Consider the following 11,041-nt stretch of genomic DNA (forward strand, 5'->3'; position numbering starts at 1 on the left):
GTCTAAGCTGGAAGCCCCACAAAGAGCCTAGATTTCTGGTCAGAAGGTAGGTATTCCAGCGGGAAGGACAAACTGTCTCATCGCCGGACTGGTTTCACCCTGGAGTCCGTGATGACAGCAAAGAGCCACAGCTGACAGGCCTGGTCTCCACTGACACACTGACAATGGTTTAGAGGACAGGAACGCTTCAGGGACTCCTGACTCATTGATGCTTGGGCCCGGACTCATGGTTGCTCAACCCTGGCTTCTTCCATCAGATCCTCCCTCCCTGCCCACAGGCCAGGGAACTGGTTTGGTCATCCTGGGCAGTTATTCCATCCTGAGAGCTATGTCAGACTCTACTCTGGGACATGTAGCTTGTCCTCCAGGCCACAGACACAGGACTGTTTAGTCACTCTGGTGGAGGCAAGACCTGCTATCTTGTTTGTCACTGACAGCCAGATATACCCATCTTACAGATGGACAAATGGAGGCCAAGAAAAAAAAAACATCGGTACACTTGGGTTCACTAGACCTGAGGTATAACGTCCTTGCGTTGTCTCCTTGCCAACGGCTTGGATCTCTCCTGGGAGCAGCTGACATGACCTCAGAGTGAAGTGTCTGGCAGTGTGGAGGCCAGGGGAAGGAGGAGTATGTGGAGTCTGAGCCTGGCCATTGCACCCGTAGGACAAGTACAGGGCTGCCCCAGCTGCCTCCCGCTCTGTTGCTGTGAGCAGATCTCTTTCAGACACCTGTGAGGCCTGCTGCACTGCAGTTTAGTCAGGATCATCCTGGAGGCTGGGAGGTTCCAGATTAGATGTGTCTAAAGCTGCCAGGCTCCCAACACGGAGAGCAGAGAAGGTCAACAGCCCTCGGTGGAGGTTCTAGGCCTGAATCTGTCTCCAGGCAGGGACTGAAGGGCTGGGTGGTGAGGGCTGGAGAGACGGCTCAGCGGTTAAGAGCACTGACTGCTCTTCCAGAGATCCTGAGTTCAACTCCCAGCAACCACATGGTGGCTCACAACCATCTGTAATGGGATCGATGCCCTCTTCTGGTGTGTCTGAAGACAGCTACAGTGTAGTTACATATGGTAATAAATAAATCTTTGAGCTGGAGCGAGCGGGGCCGGAGAGAGCAGAGGTCCTGAGTTCAATTCCCAGCAACCACAAGATGACTCACAACCATCTGTACAGATACAGTGTACTTATACACATAAAATAAATAAGTAAATCTTAAAAAAAAAAAAAGAGGCTGGGAAAAGAGGGCCTTTACCTCCACAGCCCCTGTGTGAAGTGGGGATGGGGGAGGGACATGACACTCATCGCCAAGGCAAATTATTTGTATTTCCTGGAAATCGGTTAGGCCTCAGTCCTTTGCCTACCTCTTCCCTCACCCCCTTGAGGCCCGTGCTCAGCATATGACACCCTACAGGATCAAGGGCAGATAGAGAGAGTAGAGCTGGACAGGAGAAGACAGGATGTTAGCTGCAGCTGGGCTCTCACAGTCCCTATCTACCTACCTACCTACCTACTACCTACTACCTACTACCTACCTACCTACCTACCTACTACCTACCTACCTACCTACCTACCTACCACCTCCCTCCCTACCTCCCTACCTACCTACCTCCTACCTACCTACCTACCACCTACCTACCTCCCTACCTCCCTACCTACCTACCTCCCTACCTACCTCCCTACCTACCTACCTCCCTACCTACCTCCTACCTACCTACCTACCATCTACCTACCTCCCTACCTACCTACCTACCTACCTCCCTACCTACCTCCCTACCTACCTCCCTACCTACCTATCTCCCTACCTACCTCCTACCTACCTACCTACTACCTACCTACCTACCTACCACCTACCTACCTACCTACCTACCTCCCTATCTACCTACCTACCTACCTACCTCCCTATCTACCTACCTACCTCCCTACCTACCTACCTACCTACCTACCTCCTACCTACCTACCTCCCTACCTACCTACTTCCCTACCTACCTACCTACCTACCTCCCTACCTACCTACCTCCCTACCTACCTACCTACCTCCCTACCTCCCTCCCTACCTACCTACCTACCTACCTACCTACCTACCTACCTACCTATCTATCTATCTATCTATCTATCTATCTATCTATCTATCTATCTTTTCCCCCAGAGAGCTGATGGTGTGGGAGTGCCTGGGACAACACCAGAGCCCAACGATCAGTCTCCCTGGAGCCCAGCCCGAGATGGTGGGTCTGCTTTCCTGCACCCAGGGATGAACCTCCTCCACCGGCTTTCCCTGCCACACACCCAGGCTGTAGAACACACATATCTTTGTTAATTTATGGGAAGAATACAACTCCGCAGGGACCGCCACTCTAGGCAACGGCCCTGCCTACACCCGGCTGTTTATCTCAGATGTGTGGAGAGAAAAGCAGAATTCCCCATGCTCTCCAAGGCAGGGCCCCACCCAGGGCTCACACACACCTCAGAGACGTGAGCTCGCTGGCCCCTGTGAAAACAAGCACTGGGCCTGGCGACCGCTGGATGGCACAGCTGCACGTACAGACGTACAGACATGCAGAAGGCCCGGTGGGAGGGCTCTCTACTGATCCAGAGTCCCTGTATCTCCCGGTTCTCCGACCCACTGCAGGGCCTCGATGTCCCCCTTTTTCTTGGCTGTGAACATCAAAGAGCTCCATAGCTGACAGTCATCACAGGGACAGCTGCCTCGACACTGCCCACTCCAGGGCCTTGAGTCCGCTCTGTGGAGAGCCCTGCCCAGCTGTGGCTGGCCTCTAGACCTCTTGGTTGCACAGGCTCTGAGAGAAGCGCCTGCTCCAGCCAGTCCCTCCTCATGGTTCCAGCTCCCGGGAGAGGCGGGACAGTTCCCGCTGGTTGTCAATGACCTTCAGCTGCTGGACGTAAGCCCAAGTGCTGGCTGGACTCCGGGTGCTCAGGGACTGCTCAGAACCTGGGGGAAGGGAGAGCCATCAGAGAGAGGCGCCATAGCCACTTGGCCACGCCTACCTCTCTCCAGAGAGCAGCCTCAGCTCTCTCCCCTCCCCCACCTCACATCCTCTCAGCCCCAGTCCCCAGACTACAGTCTCTCCCACCACAGAGTCGGAGGGCAGTGGATACAAAGTCTGAAGAAACAAGACCCTCATCCTCTCGAGACCTCAGCATAGTACCCCTTCTCTAGGTCAAGAGGAACTAAAACAGACTGCGTATGGTGGTGTGTGTTTATAATCCTAGAGCTTCAGAAGCTGAGGCAGGGGAATGGAGAGTTCCAGGCCCTGTTTCAAAAACCAAACCAACAAAAATGGCCAGGCGTGGTAGTGCATGTCTTTCCCCAGCTCCCGGGAGGTGGAGGCGTGGGGATCTTTAGGAGTTTGAAGCTAGCCTGGGCTATATAATGAGTTCCAGGCTAGCAGAGCCAAAAAAGCAAGCAAGCAAAAGCTAGAGGGATAGCTCAGGGTGTGAACTGTTTGTCTTACAAGGTGTTGTGTTGGGCGCCTACACTCCCAGAAGCAGTGTATCAATCACCGGGGCCAGTCCGACAGCCTAGGACACTTGGTAAATTCCAGACCAGTGAGAGCTTGTCTCACAAAGAAGAGAGGGTGCCTGCCCGAGGAAGAACACCCAAGGCTGACCACCACACACGTGTGGACTCATACACAAATGGCTGGCATCCATCCTCACACATATGCACAGGTGTGTACACACATCAATAAAAATAAAACTTGAGAAAAAAAAAGTTCCTTGTGATACAAATGACGTATGCAGGCGTGAGATAAGGCTATTTTTAAAGAAATGAAAAGCCCAGGACACAGCTCAGGCTTGGAGTCCCAGCCTGGGCCATGAGGCAAGACCATCTCAAATAAAAATCAACTGGCCAGTAAACAAAATATAAAATAAAAAATAGGAGTAACTTAAAGTTCATCATAGTGGCTGCTGTGTGGAGAGAGAGCCAGTGGACAGTGGAGAGCCAGGGTGCCATTGTGTTCTCCGCCTTGGACTGAGCCACAGGCTGAGTTTTATCAGCATGAATGTGTCTGTGAGCAGGCACTGTGATCGGATAGGCTCTGACTACTCCTTAACAGCCAGAGCTCCCATCAGATAAGCATGTAGGACGGAGTTAGCACAAGAGTGTCACCTCCTGCACTTCCCCTTTAGCTTGGGCTAGCGTTGTATCTGTCCCATGCAGGTGCCAATGAACCCTAAGCGGCTGGCTATATCAGGCTACACTGTCAGTACCCTGTCCCGTCACTTACACGTGGAGATCCTTGATCCCTGGCTGTCCTCGTGGATGTGGGAAACTCTGCTTCTGAGGGGTGATAGAGGTGCTGGGCAGAGAGAGAGGGGGAGAGTCAGGGAGATGGCTCTGCAGAGCCTCCCTGAGGGTGCCGAGGGGCTCCTGCCCAGGAAAGCACTTCTTACCGGTGCTGTGGCTTCGGCAGTGATGGAGCATCCGCACTGCTCTGGCCATCATCCTCTGCAGACAACACAAAGTCATGAGACCAGCCCAGAGTGTCGCCTGCATACGGGGATCTGGGAGTCAAGCTCCCTCTGAACCACAATGATAGGGACTAGGGGGGTCTATAAAAGACATGGTTATGGCTGCTTCAACCCAGCACATATATCCACAGGCTCAGTCTGAGCTAGGTAGCAGCTGGAAGGCAGAGATCGGGGAAGGCTAAGAAATAAATGCTGGGAGGGGCTCTTACTGAACAGTGTGATTTTTTTAAAATAAGATTTACTTATTTTATGTATATGAGTACACTGTCACTGTCTTCAGACACACCAGAAGGCACTGGATCCGGATCCCATAACAGATGGTCTGGGCGTGAGCCACCAAGTGGTTGCTGGAAATTGAACTCAGGACCTCTGGAAGAGCAGCCTGTGCTCTTAACCGCTGAGCCATCTCTCCAGCCCAGAGCAATGTGATGTTTGAGGCTCTCATCTAGTAGCCCTAAAGGCAGACCCTCCCACATACAGTAGAATGAGGCAGGAGCCAAGGTCTCTCTATAGCCCAGACTGTTCTTAAACACAGAATCCTCCAGTTTTAGCCTCCTGCCTACTGGGGTTCCTTGCATGCATGCCTGGGCTCAGGTTCTATTGGTGGACACCCCTTCCCGGGCAACTGTCACACTGCCAACCCACGCTGGAGGTGGGAGCACTTTCCTGAACTCACCATCTTCTCAAAGTTGATGAGGTTCTTCTCTACCAGTGTGTGGTTTCCCTCATGGATGAAGGTCATGTCTGCAAAGGGATGATTTTCTTTGCTTATAGGTCCCCAAACGCCTTCCTCTCCTGCAACCCAGGAAAGGTGGGGGGGCCAACCATAGGAAGCCTGGGGCCTGTCCCAGCCTCACTGCCCTGAGCCTGCAGCAGCCTCTGAGCCATGGCAACCCCCTGCTATCTCTTGGGCTATCAACCACAGCCTCCTCCGGCGCAGCCCTGCCATGCTCCTGCCCTAACTTCTCTCAGCTTGTCAATGTCTGATTTAGCAGAGTGCTCCCTGGGTGTCAGCCCTTCAGCTGTCACTGCCACAGAGTGTTAAGGGGCCTACCTTTGAGTAGTAGGGGCATGAAGGGGATGACAGGAGGGGAAAGCTTAGTGAGAGCCAATCGGTACACTCGGTGGTTCCAGGAAGGGTCCTGTGAGGAGAGAAGGCTGTCCTGAGAGAGGCTTTTTCATCCTGCATATGATGGCCCACCACAGACCCAGGCCATCCTGGAGAGGCTCCAAGCCAGTCTCCCTCATCTAGGCAGCTCACTGAGGCAGGGTCTGTGGTAGACCAAACAGCAAAGAGGCCTGGCTTGCTAAGTTCCCAGGGACCCCAGGAAATCTTCAAGGTGATTAACCCCAGAGGACTCAGGTTTCTAGGAAACCCCCTCTCAGCCTCTCTATCTCTCTAGTGGGTGTGCTCCCCTGAACCCTTTGGATCCCAGTTTTCTTGAGAACGCCCAAGGCTAAAAATACCTTGGTGTTCTCTCTGGAACGCTACAAAACCTTTACAGGTTCCAGAAAGCACTACCCCTATCTCACTCTCCACTTTTGTCTTACGAGTCCAGTCCGCAAGCCTTTCAAGGGTCCCAGAGGATCCAGTGACAACCTCTTACCTGACACACAGTGGGTCTTGACACACAGTGGGTCTTCTGCTCACTACCTCAAGAAACACCTCTTTGCTGTCAAGCAAACCCGTGGGCAGAGCAGCCAGTCTGGCATCCTCTGACTCCTCCCGAATCTCAGGCCCAGGACAACCCTGGGTCTGCTGTGGTCTCATATCCAGGGCAAATGTCCTCTCCAGGAACAGCAGAGCGGGGAGCACACCACAAGCCCCTCCCACTATACTGAACACCTTCAGCCAGCACCCACAACAGATCAGCACAACAGAACAAAGGGAGCCAGGCCCTAGCTGGGCATTGAAAGCCATGAAAGGTCCAGAGAAGGTGGAAGTGGGCCCAGCACTCACCAGCAACCTTTCCAGGGCCGAGTACAGCTTCCGTACTTTATGGGGCAGACGCTGCGAAGGTAAGACAAGTGAGGGGCCATGGCTGGGACGAGAGAGCCACCCTGATATCCCTCAGGAGGGCAGAGGACTGGCCTTGGCAGATCCCGGGCACTCACCTCCCAGGTATGGGCCAGGCGACTGATGGCCGAGTTGCTGAGGCCAAACATGACGGCAAAGAAAGAGTTGAGATTCTTCTGCTCCTTGAGGCTGTGAGCACAAGACCCAGACACCCTCAGAGGAGACAGCCAGATCCCCAGTGATGCCTTTGTAGGGTGGATGGGGTAATTAAGAACCAAAGGCTCTGGGAACCCAAGAACAAAAGGAAGGCAGATTGGGCAACACAGTGGCCAGGGAAAGGGGTTAAGAAAGGGTGGCTGCGGGACCGGCAACACACCACACTGTCTCCACACATTCCACTCTCCCTCCATACCCCATCATCTCCACACACCCTACTGTCCCAACAGACACTCACTGGGCTGCCAGCTTGATGAACTTCCGGAGTAACTGAGCCCGGGGCCCAGGAACAGGACAGAGACAGAGCTCCGTGGCCACCCAGTACTGCAGCTCATTGAAGCGGCGCATGAAACGCTCCAGGTTTGCGGTGGTGACATCCCGCAGGTGCTGGGGGCCCAGTACATAATGGATCAGCTCCACCTGGACAGGGCGAAGACCCGGTCAGCGTGCTAGGCCTGGTGTCCCACCCGTACCCTCCTCCTCGGCTCTACCTCCTGCACCTGGTGGATCCTGTTGAAGAGGTTCCAGTCATGGTCGGTCAGCTGGCCTGCCAGGTCCTTGGCACTCACGAGGTCCAACATCTCAGAAGAACCCAGAGTGGGCCCCAGCTGCTCAGGGTGTGGGGTCTGCAGAAGAAGAATGCTCAGACACAGGGAGGACTGGGACAAAAATCCTGCCTGTGGTGAGGGACAGCGGACACGGCATTGGGAAGTAGAGAGGTTTCTCGGGTCTGTGGATAGTGAAAAGTGGGCTCTCCTGAGTAGTTATTGTTCTGACCGCTCCCTCATGCTTGAGCCCCTGGAGTTAGGGTCTAGAGCCTCTCTTCCCTTGGCATCTTCAAATCCTGTGGCCATCCCCACCTCCCTCACTGCCCCCCATCCCGTGAAGACTTGGGGGGGGGGGCAGCCAGAGCCAAACACCTCCCTCTTTTCTCTGTAGCTGCCCCTAGAACCCTCCCTGCCTCCTGGTCCCAGAGCTCCTTAGGCTCTGGCAGCCTGCCTGTTCCTACCAGCTCATGCACTTCCTGTGGGTCGACAACAAAGAGCCGCTCGTTGAGCCCCAGGGATGTGGCCACACCGCGGGCATCTGGCTGCAAGCCAACGACATCTGTGAAGACGGCAGAGGCTGTGCTGAGGGAAGGTGGTTGGGATGGAGGCCAGGGAGCAGCTGCAGGCCCTGCCTATCTGAAAGTTTTCTTCTTCTGGCCCTGGCTGGGCAGTGAGACTCTAAATGCACGGGTGCTCATGACCACACCTTGACGCTGCCTGTAGTGTCAACTCAGGCAGCACCTGAGACTGGTCAATTATGGGTGAGACGCCAACTTTCCTGATCCTTGGTTTCCTCCTCCACAAACCGAAGCCTGTAGGACTCACCCCAACTACTTCCCAGGTCATTGTTGGGGGTAAAAGCTGTGTATATAAAGCCCTCTGGAAATCAGGAAACGTCCTATCTACCTCTTAATATTGATTTTCATCAGCTATGGGCTGGACAATGCTTTGAGTCTTTGAGTCTCCGGCCCTTGACCAGTGCCTTCCAAAGTATGGCATACAAAATTACTCATATGTCCAGAGAAAAAGTTAGCTCTTCTATTTAATCCACTTTCTCTGTTTTCTTCTATTAATCCATTTCTTCTATTTTGTGTATAGCTTTAAAAATCTCATGTTGAGGAAGTATTTTATATATATATAATGTATACGCAAGTGTATAGTTAGGGAGATTTGTAATTTTTTTAAAATTTATTTTATGTATATGAGTACACTGTAGCTGTCTTCAGACACACCAGAAGAAGGCTTCAGATCCCGTTACGGATGGTTGTGAGCCACCATGTGATTTCTGGGAATTGAACTCAAGACCTCTGGAAGATTAGTCAGTGTTCTTAACCACTGAGCCATCTCTCCAATAGAGCATTGGCTAGTGACCATCAGTGGTCTAAAAAAATGACTGCCACATAGTAGGATCTCAATAAAGGACACTGACCAGCGGTAACTCGCCAGGTAGCCACCAGAGGGCAGTGCTTCCCAGAGCCGAGCACACAGGTGAGCCCAGGTGTCTTCCTAGCTGACTCCTGAAGGGCAAGGGCTTTTCTATTCACACACCCTTGCCACAGTTCTCTGATGGCCCCAGTTCCTGACTGTTGGGCTCTGGCCATTAAGTTCAGGCTACACCACTCAAGGATAACAATGGCTTTTAACATGCCAAATTCTCCCAAAGCAGGTCCTGATAATGGAGACAGGAGTCTAGGCAGAGACGTGCTAGACTCAAGGTTGCATGCCTTATGGGTGTGTGCCGTCTGACAGCTCCAGCAGACTCTCAGAATGACACAAGGTAGGCTCGTCTGGGAAGAAGGAACCTCAAGTGAGAAAATGTCTCTGTCGGGCTGGCCTGTAGCAAGTTCTAGATTAACGATTGATCCAAAAGGCCCTGCCCACTGTGGGCAGTGCCACCTTGGGGAATGTGGTCCTGGGTTCTATAAGAAAGCAGGCCAAGCAAGCCAGTGGAAGGGGAAGTCAGTGGAAGTCATCACTGAGCTTCTTCCCCGACTCCCCTTCACAGGGGGTTGTTAAGCTGTAACACGAGAGACATCTGCCTCCCCAAATTTCTTTTGATCATGCTCTTTATCACAAAGCCAGGAAGCAAACTAGGAAATCTGCTGAATAACTTAATAAATGAGGACTACCTAAAGGCATACGCTAGCCACATGCTCACTAACTCCATCAGCTCAGGGAGTGGGCCGAATTCTCTTGAGTGCTGGTTTCCATGGTTAAAAAGAGGGGATATGATTTCCTCTTTTGGGCTGGAGAGATGGCTCAGGGGTTAAGAGCACTGACTGTGCTTCCAGAGGTCCTGAGTTCAATTCCCAGCGACCACATGGTAGCTCACAACCATCTGTAATGGGGATCCAATACCCTGTTCTGGTGTGACTGAGGATAGCTCATATAAATAAATCTTTAAAAAAAAAAAAAAAAGATTTCCACCGGGCAGTGGTGGCGCACTCCTTTAATCCCAGCACTTGAGAGGCAGAGACAGGCGGATTTCTGAGTTCGAGGCCAGCTTGATCTACAGGTGAGTTCCAGGATAGCCAGGGCTACACAGAGAAACCCTGTCTTGAAAAGCCAAAATAAAAAAATAAATAAAAAATAAAAAAAAGAAAGAAAGAAAAAGAAAAACCAAAACAAACAATTTCCTCCTTTGAGACAGTGCGGGGGAATGAGTGTATAGGAATGGTATGTGTCAGAAGGCATTCTGAACACTTTCCTGGCTTAATTCTCACAAATCCTCTGTGAGGCACCAGCATTTTACTATCTCAGCTTTACAAAGGAAGAGTTCAAACAAAGAGCTCACACATCCCATCCCTGGAGCCACAGCCAGGGAGCGAACCAACCTACTGTGTCCTGAGCATTGCTAGCTTCTGAAACAGCCAGAGGAGATGTGGTAAGCTTGCCTCAAATGCAGGACGTGAAAATAACGGTCCGAATTCAAGGGTGTGGATTTGGACCTCCCAGAGTAGAGTTAGTCCAGAGACACAACTCACCACCCGCAGAATTGACCTTCACCAGCGCCTGCCCCTTGGTCCAGTGGTCCTCATGGGCCAAAGCTGCCATCACTTCTCTCACGGAAGCCGTCACTGGCAGGTGCAGGGTCAGCACCGAGTGGTCAGGTCTGCAGATGTCGTAGGGGACTGGAGAGGAGGAGGGGATGAGCCGGAAGCAGGGGCCGGCTCTCCTCCCCACGGAGAGCAGGGCCCTAGCCCAGCAGCAAGAGGACTCCCATAGGCCAGAAAGGGGACACAAGGAAAAGCAAAGTAGGTTGGTGCCAAGGCCCAGTGGGGCGTCCTGGACCTCGGACGCAGCCCAGGTGGCTAAGCCGCTTGGCAGCTATAGTAAAGACCCCAAGGAGGACCGTGTCCTCCCCTAGCCCAGTGCAACAACAGCCAGGCAAGAGAGACCAAGACAGCAATGCTGATGACCGGCTATGCCTGGCTTGCTCAGTTACCCCACCCACCTTTGTCCCCAACTCTGATGGCACCAGCGCTGCTTGGGAGGGGTTCCTCCAGGTTAGGGAGCCAAACAGGTGCATTCCGGGCCTGAAAGGGAAAAAGAACAAGGTTCCAGAGCCCAGGGACAACAGGCAGGGGTGGGGGTGGGGAGTGGGGGTAGGGAAGTCAGGGAGGACGTTTGTCGCCCCGGAGCAGGGACCCCCAAAGCATCATACTGTTAGGGGCTCTGCTGGCCGCATGAACCCAAAGTCCAGAGAGGGAAGGGAGCCAGGCTTGAGGAGCCCCAGAGGTCAAGTGCAGGCCAGTCATCCGATACGGGGC

At 53.1% G+C, this 11,041-nt stretch overlaps 1 protein-coding gene across 2 annotated transcripts in view; it reads right to left on the reverse strand.

The window, feature by feature from the left end:
- Positions 1 to 2,290: 2,290 nt before the first annotated feature.
- Positions 2,291 to 11,041, reverse strand: part of Rapgef3 (Rap guanine nucleotide exchange factor 3) — a 22,655-nt gene continuing 13,904 nt past the window's right edge. For both annotated transcript variants that reach the window (XM_031354078.1, XM_031354082.1), the window contains exons 17-28: positions 10,726 to 10,807; positions 10,256 to 10,402; positions 7,733 to 7,830; positions 7,224 to 7,349; positions 6,962 to 7,143; positions 6,606 to 6,696; positions 6,451 to 6,501; positions 5,545 to 5,632; positions 5,167 to 5,234; positions 4,413 to 4,467; positions 4,247 to 4,318; positions 2,291 to 2,946 (exon numbers count right to left, since the gene is read on the reverse strand). In XM_031354078.1, coding sequence (XP_031209938.1) covers positions 2,828 to 2,946; positions 4,247 to 4,318; positions 4,413 to 4,467; positions 5,167 to 5,234; positions 5,545 to 5,632; positions 6,451 to 6,501; positions 6,606 to 6,696; positions 6,962 to 7,143; positions 7,224 to 7,349; positions 7,733 to 7,830; positions 10,256 to 10,402; positions 10,726 to 10,807 — 1,179 coding nt within the window. In that variant the 3' untranslated portion in view covers positions 2,291 to 2,827. The remainder of the gene's footprint in view (positions 2,947 to 4,246; positions 4,319 to 4,412; positions 4,468 to 5,166; positions 5,235 to 5,544; positions 5,633 to 6,450; positions 6,502 to 6,605; positions 6,697 to 6,961; positions 7,144 to 7,223; positions 7,350 to 7,732; positions 7,831 to 10,255; positions 10,403 to 10,725; positions 10,808 to 11,041) is intronic.

This window comes from Mastomys coucha, unplaced genomic scaffold, assembly GCF_008632895.1.
Source record: "Mastomys coucha isolate ucsf_1 unplaced genomic scaffold, UCSF_Mcou_1 pScaffold11, whole genome shotgun sequence".
In the NCBI taxonomy this organism is placed as follows: domain Eukaryota; kingdom Metazoa; phylum Chordata; class Mammalia; order Rodentia; family Muridae; genus Mastomys; species Mastomys coucha.